This window comes from Melozone crissalis, unplaced genomic scaffold, assembly GCF_028551555.1.
Source record: "Melozone crissalis strain CALT ecotype California unplaced genomic scaffold, PUWL_Pcris_2 ptg000088l_1, whole genome shotgun sequence".
Lineage (NCBI taxonomy): Eukaryota > Metazoa > Chordata > Aves > Passeriformes > Passerellidae > Melozone > Melozone crissalis.
The window spans coordinates 4,368,478-4,386,414 of record NW_026535865.1 but is presented as its reverse complement, the minus strand read 5'-3'; the positions used below and the strand labels follow the sequence as shown (position 1 = coordinate 4,386,414).

Below are 17,937 nucleotides of genomic sequence, written 5' to 3'. Positions count from 1 at the left end.
TGGGCTGGTGACAGCACTGGATGTGTCACAACTACAGCAGAAAAATAAAAAAAACAATTTTCAGGATTATTTACAGGAGCCCCTTAAAGACAACTCAGTGCCTTTGCAGGGAAAGGTGGGAGAAATCCTGGTTGTGCCTCGATTTTTGGGATCTTCCCAAACCACAGTGGCCCAGACTGCTGCAAAGTGGGAAGAAAAGCCACTGCAGTGTCCCCTCAGGTGGTGGGGACAGACACAGGGACAGCGAGGGGGGCTGGCAGGACAGGACATGAGGACGTCCCAGGACAGGACACGAGGATGGCCCAGAGCAGTGGCCAAGGCTCAGCAGTGCCACCGCTGCTGTGGGGCCATTAACTGTCACAGCCAGGCCCTGGCACGGCCACCAGGGCTTGGTGGTCACTCTGGAACGTGGCCACCGGGCCCACATCGGGGTGGTCACTCTGGAATGTGGCGGGATTGTCACTGGAACGTGGCCACCGGGCCCATGGTGGGTTGGTCACTCTGGAACACGGACATTGGGCCCACGGTGGGGTGGTCACTCTGGAATGTGGCCACCGGGCCCACATTGGGGTGGTCACTCTGGAACGTTGCCACCAGGTCCTTGGCGGGGTGGTCACTCTGGAACGTGGCAGGGTGGTCACTCTGCACCATGGTGGGGTGGTCACTCTGGGCCATGGCCACCAGGCCTTTGGTGGTGTGGTCACTCTGGAACGTGGCCACCGGGCCCTTCGCAGGGTGGTCACTCTGGAATGTAGCCACTGGGGCCCCATTGGGGTGGTCACTCTGGAACATGGCAGGGTGGTCACTCTGGAATGTGGCCACTGGGCCCTTGGTGGGATGATCACTCTGGAACGTGGCCACCGGGCCCACATTGGGGTGGTCACTCTGGAATGTAGTGGGGTGGTCACTCTGGACCATGGCAGGATGGTCACTCTGGAATGAGGCCACTGGGCCCACACTGGGGTGGTCACTCTGGAACGTTCTGAGCTCCATGCCAGCCCCGGGGCCGCCGTTCCCCTTGGGCTGGGTCAGGCCCCGGGGTCCCCCCTGGCCGCGGCCGCTGCGGGAGCAGTCGTGGTGGCCGTGGTTGCCCAAGCGGCTGGAGGCCACCACGGCCTTCATGGCAGCCTGGGATGGAGGCAGAGAATCAGGGAATTGTGGAATGATCCGAGGGGATCACCCAGCACAAATCCTGGCCTGGCCTGGGACACCCCAACAATCCCACCTCAACCATCCCCACCTTCAAAATCCCACCCCAACAATCCCTCCCCCACAATCCCATATCCCAAAAATCCTACCCCAAAAAATCCCATACCCACAATCCCACCCCAACAATCCCATCCCAACAATCCTGCCTCCACAATCCCATATCCCAACAATCCATTCCCCACAATCCTATCCCAAAAATCCCATCCCCACAATCCCACCCCCAAAAATCTGGCCCCCACAATCCCATCCCAAAAAATCCCATCCCCACAATCCCAATCATACCCCAACAATCCCATCCCCACAATCCCACTCCAACAATCCCATCCCCACAATCCCACCCCAAAAATCCCATATCCCCACAATTCCATGTCCCAACAATCCCATATCCCCACAATTCCATCCCAAAAATCCCACCCCAACAATCCCACCCCAAACTCCTGCAGCTCTGGCAGCCTCAGATTGAGGAAATTCAATGCCCAGCACCCTTGGGGGAGGAACCTTTCCCTAAAATCCATCCCAAAAATCCCCTGACACTGCTCCAAACTATCCCTTGGGATCCAAGTGGGTGTTGGCAGAGTTCTGCTCTTCCAGGCCATGGAAGGGGACAGTTGTCTGTCCTTTGATTTTTTAAGATTTTCTAAGTTTTTTGATGTTTACATTTTCGTGACAAACTTTTTCACCCACTTTTTGTAAATAACTTCTAATTTTGCATTCTTTTATGGAAGAAGAGGAATTTGATAGGCTGTTGGTTTGTTTCGTGTCATTGGAGAAGGGGCATTTTTACTTTTTAATCCACTGCCACTTTTAGAAATCTATTAATTGTTAGAGGCAGAAAATGAACTTTCCTTTCAGGTGTCCCCTCCCTGTGCTGTCACACGTGTCCCCATCTCACCTTCAGTTTCCTCCTGGCGTTGAATTCCTGCAGTTTCCTCTGCGTGCTGTCCATGTGAGCGAATTTTGCTGCTTTCCCAGTGACCCAGGGGTGCTGCAGGGCCTGGTGAACCGTCAGCCTCTTCTGGGGATCCAAAACGATCAATTTCCTCACCTGAAAGCAGCAAAATCGCCGATTTTTGTTATTTTGTAGTAATTCGCAGTAAAATAAGGGAGATTATAATTAATATGTAACATATAAATCATAAAATCAAGTAAATAATCAAAATAATTGTAATGAATCATAAAATTAAGCATAATAAATCATAAAATCAACAATAAAAAGAAGGAAGAAATAAAGAAAAATAAATAAGAAATAAAATAGAAAGAAATAAAATTAATAATAAAATCAATAATAAAAAACGAAGGGAGGAAGGAAGGAAGGAAGGAAGGAAGGAAGGAAGGAAGAAAATAACATAGAAAGAAATAGAAAATATAAATAGAATGAAGTAAAGTTAATCATAAAATCAATTAAAAAAGGAATAAAGAAAGAAAGAAATAAAAACAGATAAATAAGAAATAAAATAGAAAGAAATAGAAAATAGAAAGAAAATCAATAATAAATTAATTTTTTCTAAAATCAAAATAATAAATTCAATAAATTAATCATAAAATCAATCATTAAAAATAAAAACTAAATAAACGAAATTAAAGAAAGCAAGAGTGCATCATAATAAAGAAAGAAATAAATAATAAATTCACATAAAAAATAAAACATTAATAGAAATGTGGGGGAAATAAATAAATTTAATTAGATAAATATATGCAGAAAATACATTAAAATAAAATAATGAAATGCAAGAAATAAAAAAAATATGTGGTTAATAAATGAAAAGATATAAACAAAAGCAATAAATAGATAAAAATAAAATCATAAAAGAAGTGAAACCAATAATGAAAATAGTGATAAATAAATAAATGGAAATTTGACATAAACACATAAACATAAAATCATAAATAAATACATCAATAATAAAATGTGATAGATAAAAAAAGAGAATTAAAGAAATTAATAAATAAATGGAAAAAAATGAAATCATAAAAGAAACAATCACAATGTTATAAATAAATACAGTAATTAATAAATAAAGGGATCAAAATGAAATCATAAAAGAAATCATAAACATGTGGAGGAAATAAATAAAACCGAATAAATAAATAAATAAAAATAATGTAGGGAAAGGAAAAGGGAAGAAGAGAAGAGAAGAGAAGAGAAGAGAAGAGAAGAGAAGAGAAGAGAAGAGAAGAGAAGTAAAATAAAATAAAGGGACATAAAATAAAATAAATAAGATAAAAATATATTATAATAAAATATATTATAATAAAATATACTAGAATAAAATATATTAAAATAAAAAAAAAAAAAAAAAAAAAGTTACAGTTTCCCAAGCCCAGCGCTGCCGCACTCACCAAGTCCTTGGCGTTTGGGGACACCTCGTCCCACCAGGGGGACACGAACTCGTAGTCGCAGGTGAGGATGCGGCCGTACATGTACTGATCCCCCCGCGGGTCAAAGAAGGGCTCGAAGCCACAGAGCCTGGGGGGACAGAGCCGTGGGACAGGTGGGACAAACCCTGCCACCCCCACTGTCACTGTCACACCCTCTGGAACATCCCTAACCCAGCATTTCCTCTCCTGGGAAGCTGAGAAGCCTCAGAGAAAATGAAAACAATAATTGTCTGATTGCTTCTCCTGTGGTTTGCTGCCCTGGGATGTGGCTGGAGATTGTTTAGCAATTAGTCATTGTTTGATTGGTTTCATGTGAATTGTTTTTGCTTAATGACCAATCACAGCCAGCTGTGTCAGAACTCTGGAAAAAAGTGTCAGGTTTTCATTATCATTCTTGTTAAGCTTTCTGATGTATCCTTTCTCTATTCTTTCATATTGTTTTAGTATAATGTAATGTAATATAATATAATATAATATAATATAATATAATATAATATAATATATAAATTTATAATATAATATTATATATATCGCAATATATATTTCTATTATATATACTATAATAGATGATTCTAATATATTATAAAATTATTATATTTTATAATTATAATTTATTAAAATTTTATTAACATATGATTGATAATTTAATTTATATAATTAAATTATTATAAGTTTATAATTAAGTTTATCACTAGGATTAAATTATAATTTGTTATCATTTAATCATAATAATGTTATAATTAATTATAATATTATAATTATAGTATATGCTATGATATATTTAATATAATATATGTTTATAATATAATATTGTATATACTATTATATTATATACTATTATATGCCATTATATACTACTATACTATATACTATTATATACTATACTATACTATTATATACTATTATATACTATTATATTATATACTATTATATACTATTATATACTATTATGTTATATTATATTATATTATATTATATTATATTATATTATATTATATTATATTCCTTCTAAAAACATAGAGTCAAATTCCCTAATTTCCTCTTTCGTCCTGGAGACCCTGTGAATTCAACACCCCCCAGCAGGGACAGAGGGGACAAAGCCCCCCCTGCTGTGTCCCCTGGCTGTGACACTCACAGGATGTAGGTGATGACCCCCACGCTCCACATGTCCACCTCTGGTCCATAGGGACACCCGTGCAGGATTTCGGGGGCTGGAAGGAAAATTTGGTGGTCAAAAATACCCATGGGGGAGTCCCAGTGGAGAAAACTCTGCTGGGCACCAACAGGTGTGGAGAAAGGGAGATAAATGGGGAGAAAGGGAGATAAATGGGGAGATAAATGGGGAGATAAATGGGGAGAAAAAGGGATAAATGTGGAGGAAAGGGGATAAAGGAGGAGGAAAGGGGATAAATTTGGCTCTGTGCCACCCAAATGTGGCACAACCCCAGCTATTCCTGCACTGAGCTGTGCCCAGCCTCAGGTGGGGAAAACCCCCTGGAATGTCCCTCCCATCCCAATTTTCCTCTCCCAAAATGTCCCTCCTTTCTCCCACCCCAATTTTCCTCTCCCCAAAATGTCCCTCCATCCTTCCCACCTCAATCTTCCTTTCCCCACCATGTCCCTCCATCCCTCCCACCCCAATTTTCCTCTCCCCTAAATGCCCCTCTCTCCCTCGCCCCAATTTTCCTGTCCCCACAATATTCCTTCATCCCTCCCACCCCAATTTTCCTCTCCCAGAATGTCCCTCCCTCTCTCTTCCACCCCAATTTTCCCTCCCTCTCTTCTACCCCAGTTTTCCTGTCCTCAAAATGTCCCTCCTTTCTTCCACCCCAATTTCCTCTCCCCACAATGTCCCTCTCTCCCTCTCTCCCCAAAATGTCTCTCCCTCTTTCTCACCCCAATTTCCCTCTCCCCACAATGTCCCTCTATCCCTCCCACCCCAATTTCCCTCTCCCCACAATGTCCCTCCATCCCTCCCACCCCAATTTTCCTCTCCCAAAATGTCCCTCCCTTGCCAATTTTCTTCTCCCCAAAAGGTCTCTCCCTTGTTCCCACCCTGATTTTCCTGTCCCCAAAATATCCCTCCCTCCCTCCCCAATTTTCCTCTCCCCACAATGTCCCTCCCTGTCTCCCATCCCAACTTTACTGTCCCCAGACTGTCCCTCCCTCTTTCCCACCCCAATTTTCTTGTCCCTACAATGTCCCTCCATCTTTCCCACCCAAATTTTCCTGTCCCCAAAATATCCCTCCCTCTTTCCCACCCCAATTTTCCTCTCACCAAAATGTCCCTCCATCCCTCCCACCCCAATTTTCCTGTCCCCCTCCCCTCTCACCGCAGTACCCCGGTGTCCCACACACGGTTTTCATGGTGTCCTGTTCATCCACGATCTTGGAGAGCCCAAAGTCACCTTGCAGGGACACAAGGGAGTGGCAGTGCCATCAGGGAGGGGCACTGGTACCCCCCCTCATGCCAGGACCCCTGGCCAGGTCCCCAACCCACCGATTTTGAGGGGTGCATCGGGGGACAGGTCAGCATAGAGCAGATTCTCCGGCTTCAGGTCCCGGTGCACGACCCCATTCTCGTGCAAATACTGCAAAAAAAAGGAAAAGTGGGGTGTGAAAAGGAAGTGAATGGCCTCAGACAGAAATTGGGAGGTGACAGCAGCGATTGGGGACCTGTCACAAACTCGGGACCAGCTCAGGAACAGTCACCACTGTGGTAAATCCATTTCCAGTCAGAATTTCCTGGTTTTTAAACCCTCCTGTTGCCATGGAAACTGTGGGATGCAGAGCAGCCCTGACCTTCCTCCTTCCTCCTCTCCATCACCTCTGAGAGCAGATCCATCTTCTCCCAGTGGTGCCTTTGGAAGGGCAAGGGTGAGTGGAGAAATGAAGTGTTTGGGATGGGGGCAGCTCTGGGTGCCTCTGCCCAGGGATATTTGGGATGGGAGCAGATCCAGGAACTTCTCCTCAGGGATATTTGGGATGGGGGCAGCTCCAGGAATTTCTCTGGGAATTTTTTTAACTTTTTGCTGCACTCGATCAGTGCAGCTCCAGGCACTTCTTCCCAGGGATATTTGGGATCAGGGCAGCCCTAGATGCTTCTCCCCAGGGATATTTGGGATGGGGGCAGCTCCAGGCACTTCTCCTCAGGGATATTTGGGATCAGTACAGCTCCAGGTACTTCTCCTCAGGGACATTTGGGATGGGGGCATGTCCAGGTGCTTCTCCTCAGAGACATTTGGGATCAGTGCAGCTCCAGGCCCTTTTCTCCAGGATTATTTGGGATGGGGACAGCTCTGGTGCCTCCCTCCAGGGATATTTGGGATCAGTGCAGCTCCAGATGCCTCTCCTCAGGGATATTTGGGATGGGGACAGATCCAGGAACTTCTCCCCAGGGATATTTGGGATGGGGAGCATCTCCAGGCATTTCTCAGGGATATTTGGGATCAGTGCTGACAGCGCATCTCCAGGCCCTTCTCCCCAGGGATATTTGGGATCAGCGCAGCTCTGGGTGCTTCTCCCCAGGGATATTTGGGATGGGGACAGCTCCAGGCCCTTCTCCCCAGGGATATTTGTGATGGGGGCAGCTCTGGGTGCTTCTCCTCAGGGATATTTGGGATCAGTGCAGCTCCAGGTGCCTCTCCTGAGGGATATTTAGGATCAATGCAGCCCCAGACCCTTCTCCTCAGGGATATTTGGGATCAGTGCAGCTCGGGGCCCTTTTCCTCAGGAATATTTGTGATGGGGGCAGCTCTGGGTGCTTCTCCTCAGGGATATTTGGGATGGGGGGCATCTCCAGGCATTTCTCAGGGATATTTGGGATCAGTGCTGACAGTGCATCTCCAGGCCCTTCTCCCCAGGGATATTTGGCACAGGGACAGCTCCAGGCCCTTCTCCCCAGGGATATTTGGGATGGGAGCAGCTCCAGGCCCCTCTCCCCAGGGATATTTGGCTGCAGCCCCCTCAGTACCACCCCATCCCCATTACCGAAACAGCCTCCAGGATCTGCTTGACCACGTGCGCCGCGTCCCTCTCGCTGTAGAACCCCCTCTCCACGATCCTGCGGGCACACGGAGCCTTCAGCCCCCTCCATCCTCCTCCTCCTCCTCCTCCTCCCCCTCCCAGGATCCGTCCCCTGGTGCTGATCCTCACCTGTCAAAGAGTTCTCCTCCCGTCACCAGCTCCAGCACCAGCGCGATCTCCGAGGGCGTCTCGAAAATCTCCTTCAGCTTGATCTGGGAAAATGGATAAAGATGAAATAATAAAAGAAACAATCACAATGTTATAAATTAATAAAGTAATTAATAAATAAAGGGATAAAAATGAAATCATAAAATAAATTGTTCTGGGAAATGGATAAAAATAAGATCATAAAAGAAACAACCACGATGATATAAATAAATAAAGTAATTAATAAATAAAGTAATTAATAAATAAAGGGATAAAAAATGAAATCGTAAAAGAAATCATACCCATATGGAGGAAATAAATAAATAAATAAATAAATAAAATTAATAAATAAAATTAATAAAACTGGAAAATTGATAAAAATGACATCATAAAAGAAACAATCACAATGTCATAAATAAACAAAGTAATAAATAAAGGGATATAAATTAAATCATAAAAGAAATCATACTCATATGGAGGTAATAAATAAATAAAATAATACTGGAAAATAGATAAAAATGAGATTATAAAAGAAACAATCACAATGTTATAAATAAAGTAATTAATAAAGGGATACATATGAAATCATAAAAGAAATCATACCCATAAGGAGGAAAATAATTAAATAAATAAAATAAAATAAAGCTGGAAAATTGATAAAAATGTGACCATGAAAGAAACAATCACAATGTTATAAATAAATAAAGTAATTAATTAATAAAGGCATTAAAAATGAAATCATAAAAGAAATCATACCCATATGGAGGAAATAAATAAAACTGAATAAATTAATAAATAAAAATAAAGTAAGGGAAAATAAAAAAGAAAAGAAAGAAAAGAAAGAAGGGAAGGGAAGGGTGACAGAAGGGATTTAGGGATGTGGAATGCAGGATATGGGATGTGGGATGCAGTGTGGTATTTTCTGGGGTCACCCATCAAGGGGGGGAAATGATGAATCTGACTCCATGTCCTTAGAAGGCTAATTTATTATTTTATAGTATTATATTCTATTAAAAATGCTATACTAAAACTGTACTAAAGAATAGAGAAAGGATACTTACAGAAGGTTTAACATAAAACTGTGACTCTCCAGAGTCCTGACACAGCCTGACCATGATTTGTCATTAAATAAAAACAATTCCCATGTTGGACAACCAATCTCCAACCACATTCCAAAGCAGCAAAACGCAGGAGAAGCAACCAGATAATTTTTGTTTTCATTTTTCTCTGAGCTTCCCAAGAGAGGAAATCCTGGCTGAAGGGATTTTTCCAGAAAATGTGACAGTGCCAACGCAGGAATGCTGTGCTGGGAGGAGACTTTGACCACCAGGGAGGGTGGAAAGGGTCATTTCAGAGCAAACATTTCCTTCCTCTGTTTGCTTGGTTTTTCTTGATTTGTTTTCACCTGAATTTTTTAAAATTTTTTCGCAGCAGCCTCACTCACTTAACATGGATTGAAGCTGAACGTGGGAATGTGCAGAGCCTTGATTGTCTTCTCATTTCTGAGCTTGTTTGGCAGAGAACATTGGAATTTTGGAGGTCTGTGGGCACCTCAAATCCTCCATCCAGCCCTGTGGAGTAACTCCAGCTGCATCCCATGGGATGGATCCTGGTCCTGCACACCCGGGAGGGGATGGATCCTGCACACCTGAATGGATCCTGGTCCTGCACACCTGGATGGATCCTGATCCTGCACATCTGGGATGAATCCTGATCCTGCACACCTGGATGGATCCTGGTCCTGCACATCTGGGATGAATCCTGATCCTGCACACCTGGATGGATCCTGATCCTGCACACCCGGGAGGGGATGGATCCTGCACACCTGGATGGATCCTGGTCCTGCACACCTGGGATGGGATGGATCCTGTTCCCGCACACCTGGGATGGATCCTGGTCCTGCACACCTGGATGGATCCTGATCCTGCACATCTGGGATGGATCCTGATCCTGCACATCTGGATGGATCCTGGTCCTGCACACCTGGATGGATCCTGATCCTGCACATCTGGGATGGATCCTGATCCTGCACATCTGGATGGATCCTGGTCCTGCACACCTGGATGGATCCTGATCCTGCACATCTGGGATGGATCCTGATCCTGCACATCTGGATGGATCCTGGTCCTGCACACCTGGATGGATCCTGATCCTGCACATCTGGGATGGATCCTGATCCTGCACATCTGGATGGATCCTGGTCCTGCACACCTGGATGGATCCTGGTCCTGCACACCTGGGATGGGATGGATCCTGCACACCTGGGATGGGATGGATCCTGTTCCCGCACACCTGGATGGATCCTGTTCCTGCACACCTGGGATGGGATGGATCCTGTTCCCGCACACCTGGGATGGATCCTGGTCCTGCACATCTGGATGAATCCTGGTCCTGCACACCTGGGATGGATCCTGATCCTGCACCCCTGGGATGGGATGGATCCTGTTCCCGCACACCTGGGATGGGATGGATCCTGCACACCTGGGATGGATCCTGGTCCTGCACACCTGGGAGGGGATGAAGGAGAGCCAGACGCACCCTGTGGGGTCACAGCCACTCTGGGATCAAGGCCCTGAAAATGTCCTGCAGCAGAAGAGGCACCAAACCCTCGTTTTCCTCCTGACATTTTGTGATTCAGTTCCCTTTGTGCCTCCACAGCCCATCTGGAATTAACAATTCCCTCTTAAAGCAACATCCAAATGCAATTTTTTTCATTTTTTTCCCCCCATTTTTTATTATTTTTTTTTTAATAGAAACCCAAGAATTTCATGCTTCTTAAGACTTTTGTGACACTGCGAATTTCATGGGGCTTTAATCATTCCCTTCCCAGGCTGGGTGACAAGCCTTGATCCCCCGCGGGGTGAGAGACACTATGCGGCAGCTTATTGCATTATAATAATACACAGAGCACTATAATTTTCCTATTAACTTCAAAAGTTTACAATCCTATTATCAGCCTCTGCCGAGGTCGGTGCTGCACGATAGCAGCAAATAATGGGGCAGAGCAGCTCCTCTTCAAACATCTCTTGAACCTGGGGATGAGCAGAACCCCATGGAAACCTCGGGGATTTAAATATTCCAACAGGATGGATCCTCCTCTGTGCTTTAAGGAGAGGGGAGGGTGAAAATTGGATTTTCTGTGGTGTTCCTGATAACACATCAGAGAGGAGCCTCTTCCCACCCACCTGGGCTGCCCCAGGTGTGTGATTCCCATCCCTGTGTCTGTCCAGATGTGCTGGGATGGGGGAAATGTCTCCATGGAAGAAGCTGAAGCACCAAATTGTCCCAAAACCACTGAAACACCCCAAAACAGGCTGAGAGTTTTAGAGACAACCTGTCCCCAGCGCTTTGGCCTCTTTATCTCTGTTTTTGGGATCTTTGGGATTTCTCTTGGCTTCATCTCTTGGCGTGAAGGTTCTGGGTTTCTCCAGAGAGCAAAACTCCGAGGATGGGCCGGGAGCAGCCGTGCCCAGGATTTGAGGGGTGCTGCAGACACTGGCAAGACAATGTCCAACAATGTCCCAGTGATGTCCTGACAATGTCCAATGATGTCCCAGTGATGTCCCAACGATGTCCCAGCGATGTCCTGATCACAATCCCAACGGGAGCAGGGCCTCTCCCACCCCTCAGCCCCACAGCAGCTCCCAGGTGTTTTTTTTCTGTCTCATTCCCTTAACTCAGGTGTTCTCCAAGCTCCTTTTGCAGTTTCCCCACAGGAACCATGCAGTCGGGAACGAGCCTTTTTTGGGGGGGCCCCTGGCATTCCAGAGGGGCTCTGCTGGATTAGATCAGCTCCAGCCCTGCTCCTGTTATCCCTGCCGTGCTGAGTGAGCAGGACACAGCCCCAGCCCTGCAGCCCTGGCCTCCCTTTTATCTCTGGGGCAGGATATTTTCCAGCCTGGCATTTTCCCCTGGGATTCATTTGATCTCCTCGATGGAAATTGAGGTGGAAATCTCAAGCCAGGGTGTGGGAAGGGGGAGGACAGGGGGGTCCTCACCCTTGGATATCAGAGCTGGGAGCTCAAAGGAGCTGCAAGGGGCAGGAATTTCATGTGGCAGAGAGAGGGGCATCACCTGGATGCTGTGAGTGAGGCAGGGAGGGATCAGGGGGCACAGGGAGGGATCAGGGGGTGCAGGAAAGGTTTTCCATGGGGTGACGCCTTCATTTTACGCCAAGACAGGATGAGAACAAGGATATTCCAGCCCTTCCTGCAGCACCAGGGTGAATTAAGGGTGCAAACCCACCCCCAGCAGCCAAAAGGAGGTGGCAGCAGTGTCCCCAGGGCCCTACTCACGATGTTGGGGTGCGAGAGGCGCAGCAGGACCCCGATCTCCGTCCTCACAATCTTCTTGTCAATCTGGGAATCGACGGAAATTAATTGATTTTTTTAACTGTGTGGCACAGATCTTGTGTCACCTGCGCTGCCAGGCCTGGCTCTGCCTCCCCACATCACACCCAGCACATTTCACATCTGTTCCAGAGCCCACCCCACCCAAATCCCACTTTTGTCCATGTGGGACCCCCAGACTGTGGGAGCCATGCCCAGTGCCAGCCCCATGCCCATCCTGGTGCCAATGGGGAAGGAAGGAGAGACACCAGCACCCTCTCCCCAGCTCCCTGATGCCCCCCTTCCCATCCCCAGCCCCTCTCACCGTTTTCTTCAGGATCTTGGCAGCGTAGGGAGCTCCCGTGCCCTTCTCCTGGCAGCTGAACACCACCGAGGTGGCTCCCCTGGAGGGCAGAGGGGCGTGAGGCTGGCACAGAGCTGGGGCTCCCGCTCCCCCTGTGCCCCCCAGCAGCACCTTTGGCAGTGCCAGGCCCTGGGAGCTCAGCGTGGGTTCATTCATTCCACTCTTCACGGATCCTGCTTTTCATGGATCCCCCTCCTCCTGCATCCCCCTATTCCTGAATTCCCTTCCTGTACCCCTCCCCTTCATCCCCACCCCTTCATCCTCCTCCTGCATCCCCCAATTTCTGATTTCCCCTCCTGTACCCCTCTCCTTCGTCCCCACCTTCCCTTCCTCCTGCATCCCCAAATTCCTGAATTCCTCCCTGTACCACTCCCCTTCATCCCCACCCCACATCCCCGTCCTCCTGCATCCCCCAAATCCTGAATTCTCCTCCTGTTCTCTTCTAATTCAGCCCCACATTCTTTTCCTCCTGCATCCCCAAATTCCTGAATTCCCCTCGTGAACCCCTCCCCTTCATACCTGCATCCCCAATTCCTGAATTCCCCCCTTGTACCCCCTCTCCTTCATCCCCACATTCTTTTCCTCCTGCATCCCCCCAATCCCTGAATTCCCTTCTTGTACCCCTGTCCTTCATCCTCACCCCACACTCTCCCCCAATTCCTGAATTCCTCTCCTGAACCCGTCCCCTTCATCCCCTTCCTGCATCTCCCAATTCCTGAATTCCCCCAATTCCTGCATTCCCCTCTCCTTCATCCCGACCCCCCCTTCATCCTGATGCCTCCCTCTCCCGCGCCCATCCCGGCTTTCCAAGCCCATTTTAATTAAACCCGACTCCTACAGGGGGTTTAAATCCTTAAGCTGCTTTCACCACGGGACGGAGCCGCCACGTCCCCGCTCGCTCGCAGCCCCTCGGCGACAGCGGCGACACCGCCGGGGCTCCATCCCAGCCCGTCCCGACACCAGACACCGCCAGGTGACACCGCCAGGTGACACCGGCACCGCCACCGCAGCCCATGGCGATCTCAGCTCGGGTTAATCGCGTTTCCCGAGCGCTGGACGGTGAAATCATCCCAGGGGCTCATTTACAATTCCATCTCTCCCTGCCCGGCTCCTGCAGCAGATTAATTCCTGCCCCCGAGCCATCGGCCGCGTTTCACCGCACTTTGGCTCCGCCGCCTCGTGGGACGGAGCTCAGGCTGTGCCCGGAGGTGCCCGGCAAGATCAGACCCCAAAATCAGCGATTTTCACACCAAAACCTCCCCTGAGCGCACCGACATCCCCGCAGGCAGCTCCCGGGTGCTCTCCTGAATGAGGGATTTGTCTCCAAACCCAGAGCAGATTTTGCATCACCCTCATCCGGCTGAACTTGGGAACGGCGTTCCCATGGCAACTGCAGCGCTGGGTACCACTCCGGGATGCTGCGGGATCCAACCCTGCCCGGCTCCAAAATTTCCTCTCTTTTGCCAAACATCCTCCAGCAAACTTCATTTTACAATTAAAAACTGATTTGGAAACGAATTGGGACAGGAGGGGAGGAGCGGCCACCACCTGCTGCAGCTCAGGAAAAAGGGCAAAAAGCTGCAATTTGACCCCAAAATGGCATCGCTGCTGCTGCTGTGACAGCCACAACAACGCCAGGAGGTTATCCTTGGAATTTCCCAGCTTGTTTGATTTAAATCTGTTTGATTTAAATCTGGTGCTGGAACTGGATGGATGGATGGATGGATGGATGGATGGATGGATGGATGGATGATGGATGGATGGATGGATGGATGGATGGATGGATGGATGGATGGATGATGGATGGATGGATTTGGAAACAAATTGGGACAGGAGGGGAGGAGCGGCCACCACCTGCTGCAGCTCAGGAAAAAGGGCAAAAAGCTGCAATTTGACCCCAAAATGGCATCGCTGCTGCTGTGACCGCCACAACAACGCCACGAGGTTAATCTTGGAATTGGAATTTCCCAGCTGTGCTGGACACTGGGCAGGACCCTCCATCCCTTCTCCAGAGCTGAATCCCAGCCAGGATCTGTCGCCTCTCACATTTTTTCCGCACGGCCAATTCGCAGCCCGATTCCCGGCGCTAACGAGCTCGTTTAGGAGCGCTCGGCTCGGCGTTTAGGAGGGCTCGGGGTGGCTCCTGTGCCCGCTGTGCCCGCGGCGCTGCCCCTCACGCGTCCCCAATTATTGCAGCGCTCGGAATTCGCCACGCCTCGGCCCCGCAGCCGCCAATAAATATCCCAAATCAGCCTTGCCCGCCACGGGAGATAATTGCATTTGCTTTCCAGATGAACTGGAAAATGTCGAGCGATGGGGTTTGCCGAGAGAGCCTGGAATGCGCGGCTGGGAGCGGCCCCGGGCTGGGTCCTCCCCTCTCCATCCCTTTCCTGCTCCATGGGGATTCCTGGCTGGATCTGGGTCCAGTCTTGGCAGGGAAGGCTCTGAGGGAGAGCTGTGCATGCAGAGTGGGCTCCCAGCAGCCCAAATCCCACCACGCTGTGAGTTTGATTTAAATCTGGTGCTGGAACTGGATGGAGGATGGATGGATGGATGGAGGATGGATGGATGGAGGGATGGATGGATGGATGGATGGATGATGGATGGATGGATGGATGATGGATGGATGGATGGATGATGGATGGATGGATGGATGGATGGATGGATGGATGGATGATGGATGGATGGATGGATGGATGGATGGATGGAGGATGGATGGATGGATGGATGGATGGATGGATGGATGGATGATGGATGGATGGATTCCAGGGGCCCCAGGCCTGTCCTTCTCTCCTACATCCCTCTGTGCAAGGCTGGGTGCTGCCCAAGCCCTGGGCTGATGTGGCCACACCTTGATACAAACCCTTAAATTCCCGCTTTCACCAAAACTGCTGCTTTTCAGTATTCTGAGCCACCCAGCCTGAGCCACCAAATCCCCCTGTTCTGAGCCAGGGCTCTGAGGCAGAGCTGCCTCCCCCCATGGCACAGCCCAGAGCCCCCACACATGGTATCATCAACCTTCCCAGCACGGCCTCCTGGCACCCCTGGAGGGATCACAGCCCTCAGATGGGCTCTCCAAGCCAAACCCAGAGCTGGGAATTCAGAATCTGGCACTTTGCAGGGGGCTGCAGCAGGCAGGACCCTCATTGCCCACACCCAAAGCTTTGGGGTGCTCAGAGGAGAGATGGGTGTCCCCATGATCCCACTGCCATGGACATGAGGGGCATCCATCTCCACAGGCCCAGGGACCCCTGATCCAACCTGCAAACCCCCAGTGAGCTCTGCCAGACCCTTCCTGCAGTGTCACAGCACAGGCCAGGGCCAGGTCACACCAGAGGGGAGGGTCTGTCAGCATCCACCCCCTTACCCATCCTTCCACAGCCCTTCTACATCCTGCTTGTCCAGCCCTTCATCCATCCCTCCATCCATCCCTCCATCCATCCATCCATCCCTCCATCCATCCATCCATCCATCCATCCATCCATCCATCCCTCCATCCATCCATCCATCCATCCATCCATCCCTCCATCCATCCATCCATCCATCCATCCATCCATCCATCCCTCCATCCATCCATCCTCCATCCATCCATCCATCCATCCATCCCTCCATCCCTCCATCCATCCATCTCCTTCATATCTGTCCCTCCCTTCCCGCATCCTTTCCTGCATCCCTTCACCCCCCATTTCCTCTCATCCACCCCCCCCAAATCCTTCATCTCCCCCAATCCATCCCCTCTGTATTCCTCACCCCTCCCCACATCCCTCCATCCCTCCCCACATCCCTCCATCCCTCCTGCTTCCCTCCATCCCCCCCTGCCCCATCCAGGACCCTCTCCTGCCCCTCCCAGCCCCTCCCCGCTCGCTCTCCCCGCCCGGTACCGTCCCAGCTCGGGCCCCACGACGTAGAAATCTTCCAGTGCCGCCTCCCGGTGGGATCCATCGATCCAGAACTCGCTCTCGCCCTCGCTCTTGGACGTCGGCATGGTGGGCTGGGGGCTGCCAGCTGCCTGCAGCTGCTGGCGAGGCAAAGGGGAGCCCCCGGCATGGATGGGCGCCTCACCCGCACCCAAATCCCCGCCGCGCCTCCCGCAGAGCCCAGATGGCTCGGGAAAAACCAGCGCTGGGGATTATCGAGCGCCGCGGAACCACAAATCCCCTTCCCACCCGGCACGTACGATGCTTTTCCCGAGATAATTCCTTCCCCCTGCTCTGAGATGTTTCCCCCCCTCCCGGTTTTTTCCATCACCCCCTCCCCCTTTTCCCACCTGTTTGGGTCCCCCCCCGGCTTTGCAGCCTCCTCCAGCCCCTCCGCACGCCCCACGGTAATTTTGGGGTGGGGTCGTGGCCCGGCACGTACCATTACCTGCGGTGCCGCCTCATCCCCGCCGCGGGGCGGCCGTGCCGAGGGTGGGCACGGGGGGTCCCGAGCCCGCGGCTCCGGGGCTGAGCCTGCCCGAGGGCCCTCCCGGTGCTCCCCGAACCGGGGCGTCACGGCTCAGATCTTCGGGGGGGCTTCAGGGGGCTGGGAGGGTGCGGGGATGGGAAGATGGAGGGAGAAAGGATGCGGGGATGGGAGGATGGAGGGATGGGAGGATGGAGGGATGGAGGACTCGGGAATAGAGGGATGCAGGGATGGGAGGATGGAGAGAGCAGGGACGGGAGGATGGAGAGATGCAGGGATGGGAGAACTCGGGAATTGAGGGATGCAGGGATGGAAGGATGGAGGGATGCAGGGATGGGATAATGGAGGGATGCAGGGATGGGAGGATAGAGAGAGCAGGGATGGGAGGATGCCGGCCAGCACGGATGCAGCTGCCACGATGCCGGGCTGGGAGGATGCAGGGATGCCGGGACGGGATGGAAGGATTCAGGGACGCCGGGATGGAAGGATTCAGGGACGCCGGGACACCGGGCAGCACCGGGAGGCGGCGGTGCGAGGCTGCCGGGAAGCGGGAGCGCAGCGCTGCAGGGAGAGAGGAAGATGAGGATGCTGGGCCGGGGCTGCGGAGCACCGGGACCCTCCCCGGCAGCATCAGCGGCTCCCGCCTGGCTCGGCCGTGCCACCCCCCGGCCCGGCGCCGCCACTGCACCCCCCCCGAGCCCCCCCGGGGCTACGGGACCCGCGCGGTGCTCGGGGGGAGCCCGGGCGGCCCCGAACCCCCGCCCGCACCGGCAGAACCGGCCCCGCTTCGGGGAGCACCGGAACCCCCCCGGGGCCGCGGCCCCCATCCCGCCCCGCACGCACCGGGGCCGCGCTGTGCCCCACCCCGAGCAGCCGGAACCGGGAACCCCCCCCCCCCCCTCTCCCGGTGTCGGGGGGCGCGGGCGCTGCCCGGAGCCGCCGCACGGTGACGCCGTCGCCCACCGGATGGGAACGGGGGGGGCGGGGGGGAAACGGGAGGGTGGGAGGGGACGGGGCGGGGATGGGATTGGGATTGGAGAGGGATTGAGGTACGGGGCTGGGCCGGGAATGGGTTGGGGA

At 50.8% G+C, this 17,937-nt stretch overlaps 1 protein-coding gene across 1 annotated transcript; it reads right to left on the bottom strand.

The window, feature by feature from the left end:
* Positions 1-459: 459 nt before the first annotated feature.
* Positions 460-17,044, bottom strand: LOC128946886 (calcium/calmodulin-dependent protein kinase type IV-like). Its single transcript, XM_054290884.1, has 12 exons — positions 16,819-17,044; positions 16,335-16,471; positions 12,415-12,493; positions 12,057-12,119; positions 7,744-7,826; positions 7,579-7,651; positions 6,089-6,179; positions 5,922-5,996; positions 4,724-4,799; positions 3,550-3,676; positions 2,102-2,254; positions 460-1,128 (listed from the first exon to the last, which is right to left on the bottom strand). The coding sequence occupies exons 2-12, from the start codon at positions 16,436-16,438 to the stop codon at positions 460-462; spliced, it is 1,593 nt and encodes a 530-aa protein (XP_054146859.1). The 5' UTR covers positions 16,439-16,471; positions 16,819-17,044.
* Positions 17,045-17,937: the final 893 nt, after the last annotated feature.

What these genes read in the sequence shown, in the direction of transcription:
- LOC128946886 (XM_054290884.1), bottom strand. Translation starts at nt 16,438, where the DNA reads ATGCCGACGTCCAAGAGCGAGGGCGAGAGCGAGTTCTGGATCGATGGA. An exon ending in CCAAGATCCTGAAGAAAACG is followed by an intron (nt 12,120 to 12,414) that starts GTGAGAGGGGCT and finishes GTCGATTCCCAG; the next exon opens with ATTGACAAGAAGATTGTGAG. An exon ending in AGATCCTGGAGGCTGTTTCG is followed by an intron (nt 6,180 to 7,578) that starts GTAATGGGGATG and finishes TTTTTTTTGCAG; the next exon opens with TATTTGCACGAGAATGGGGT.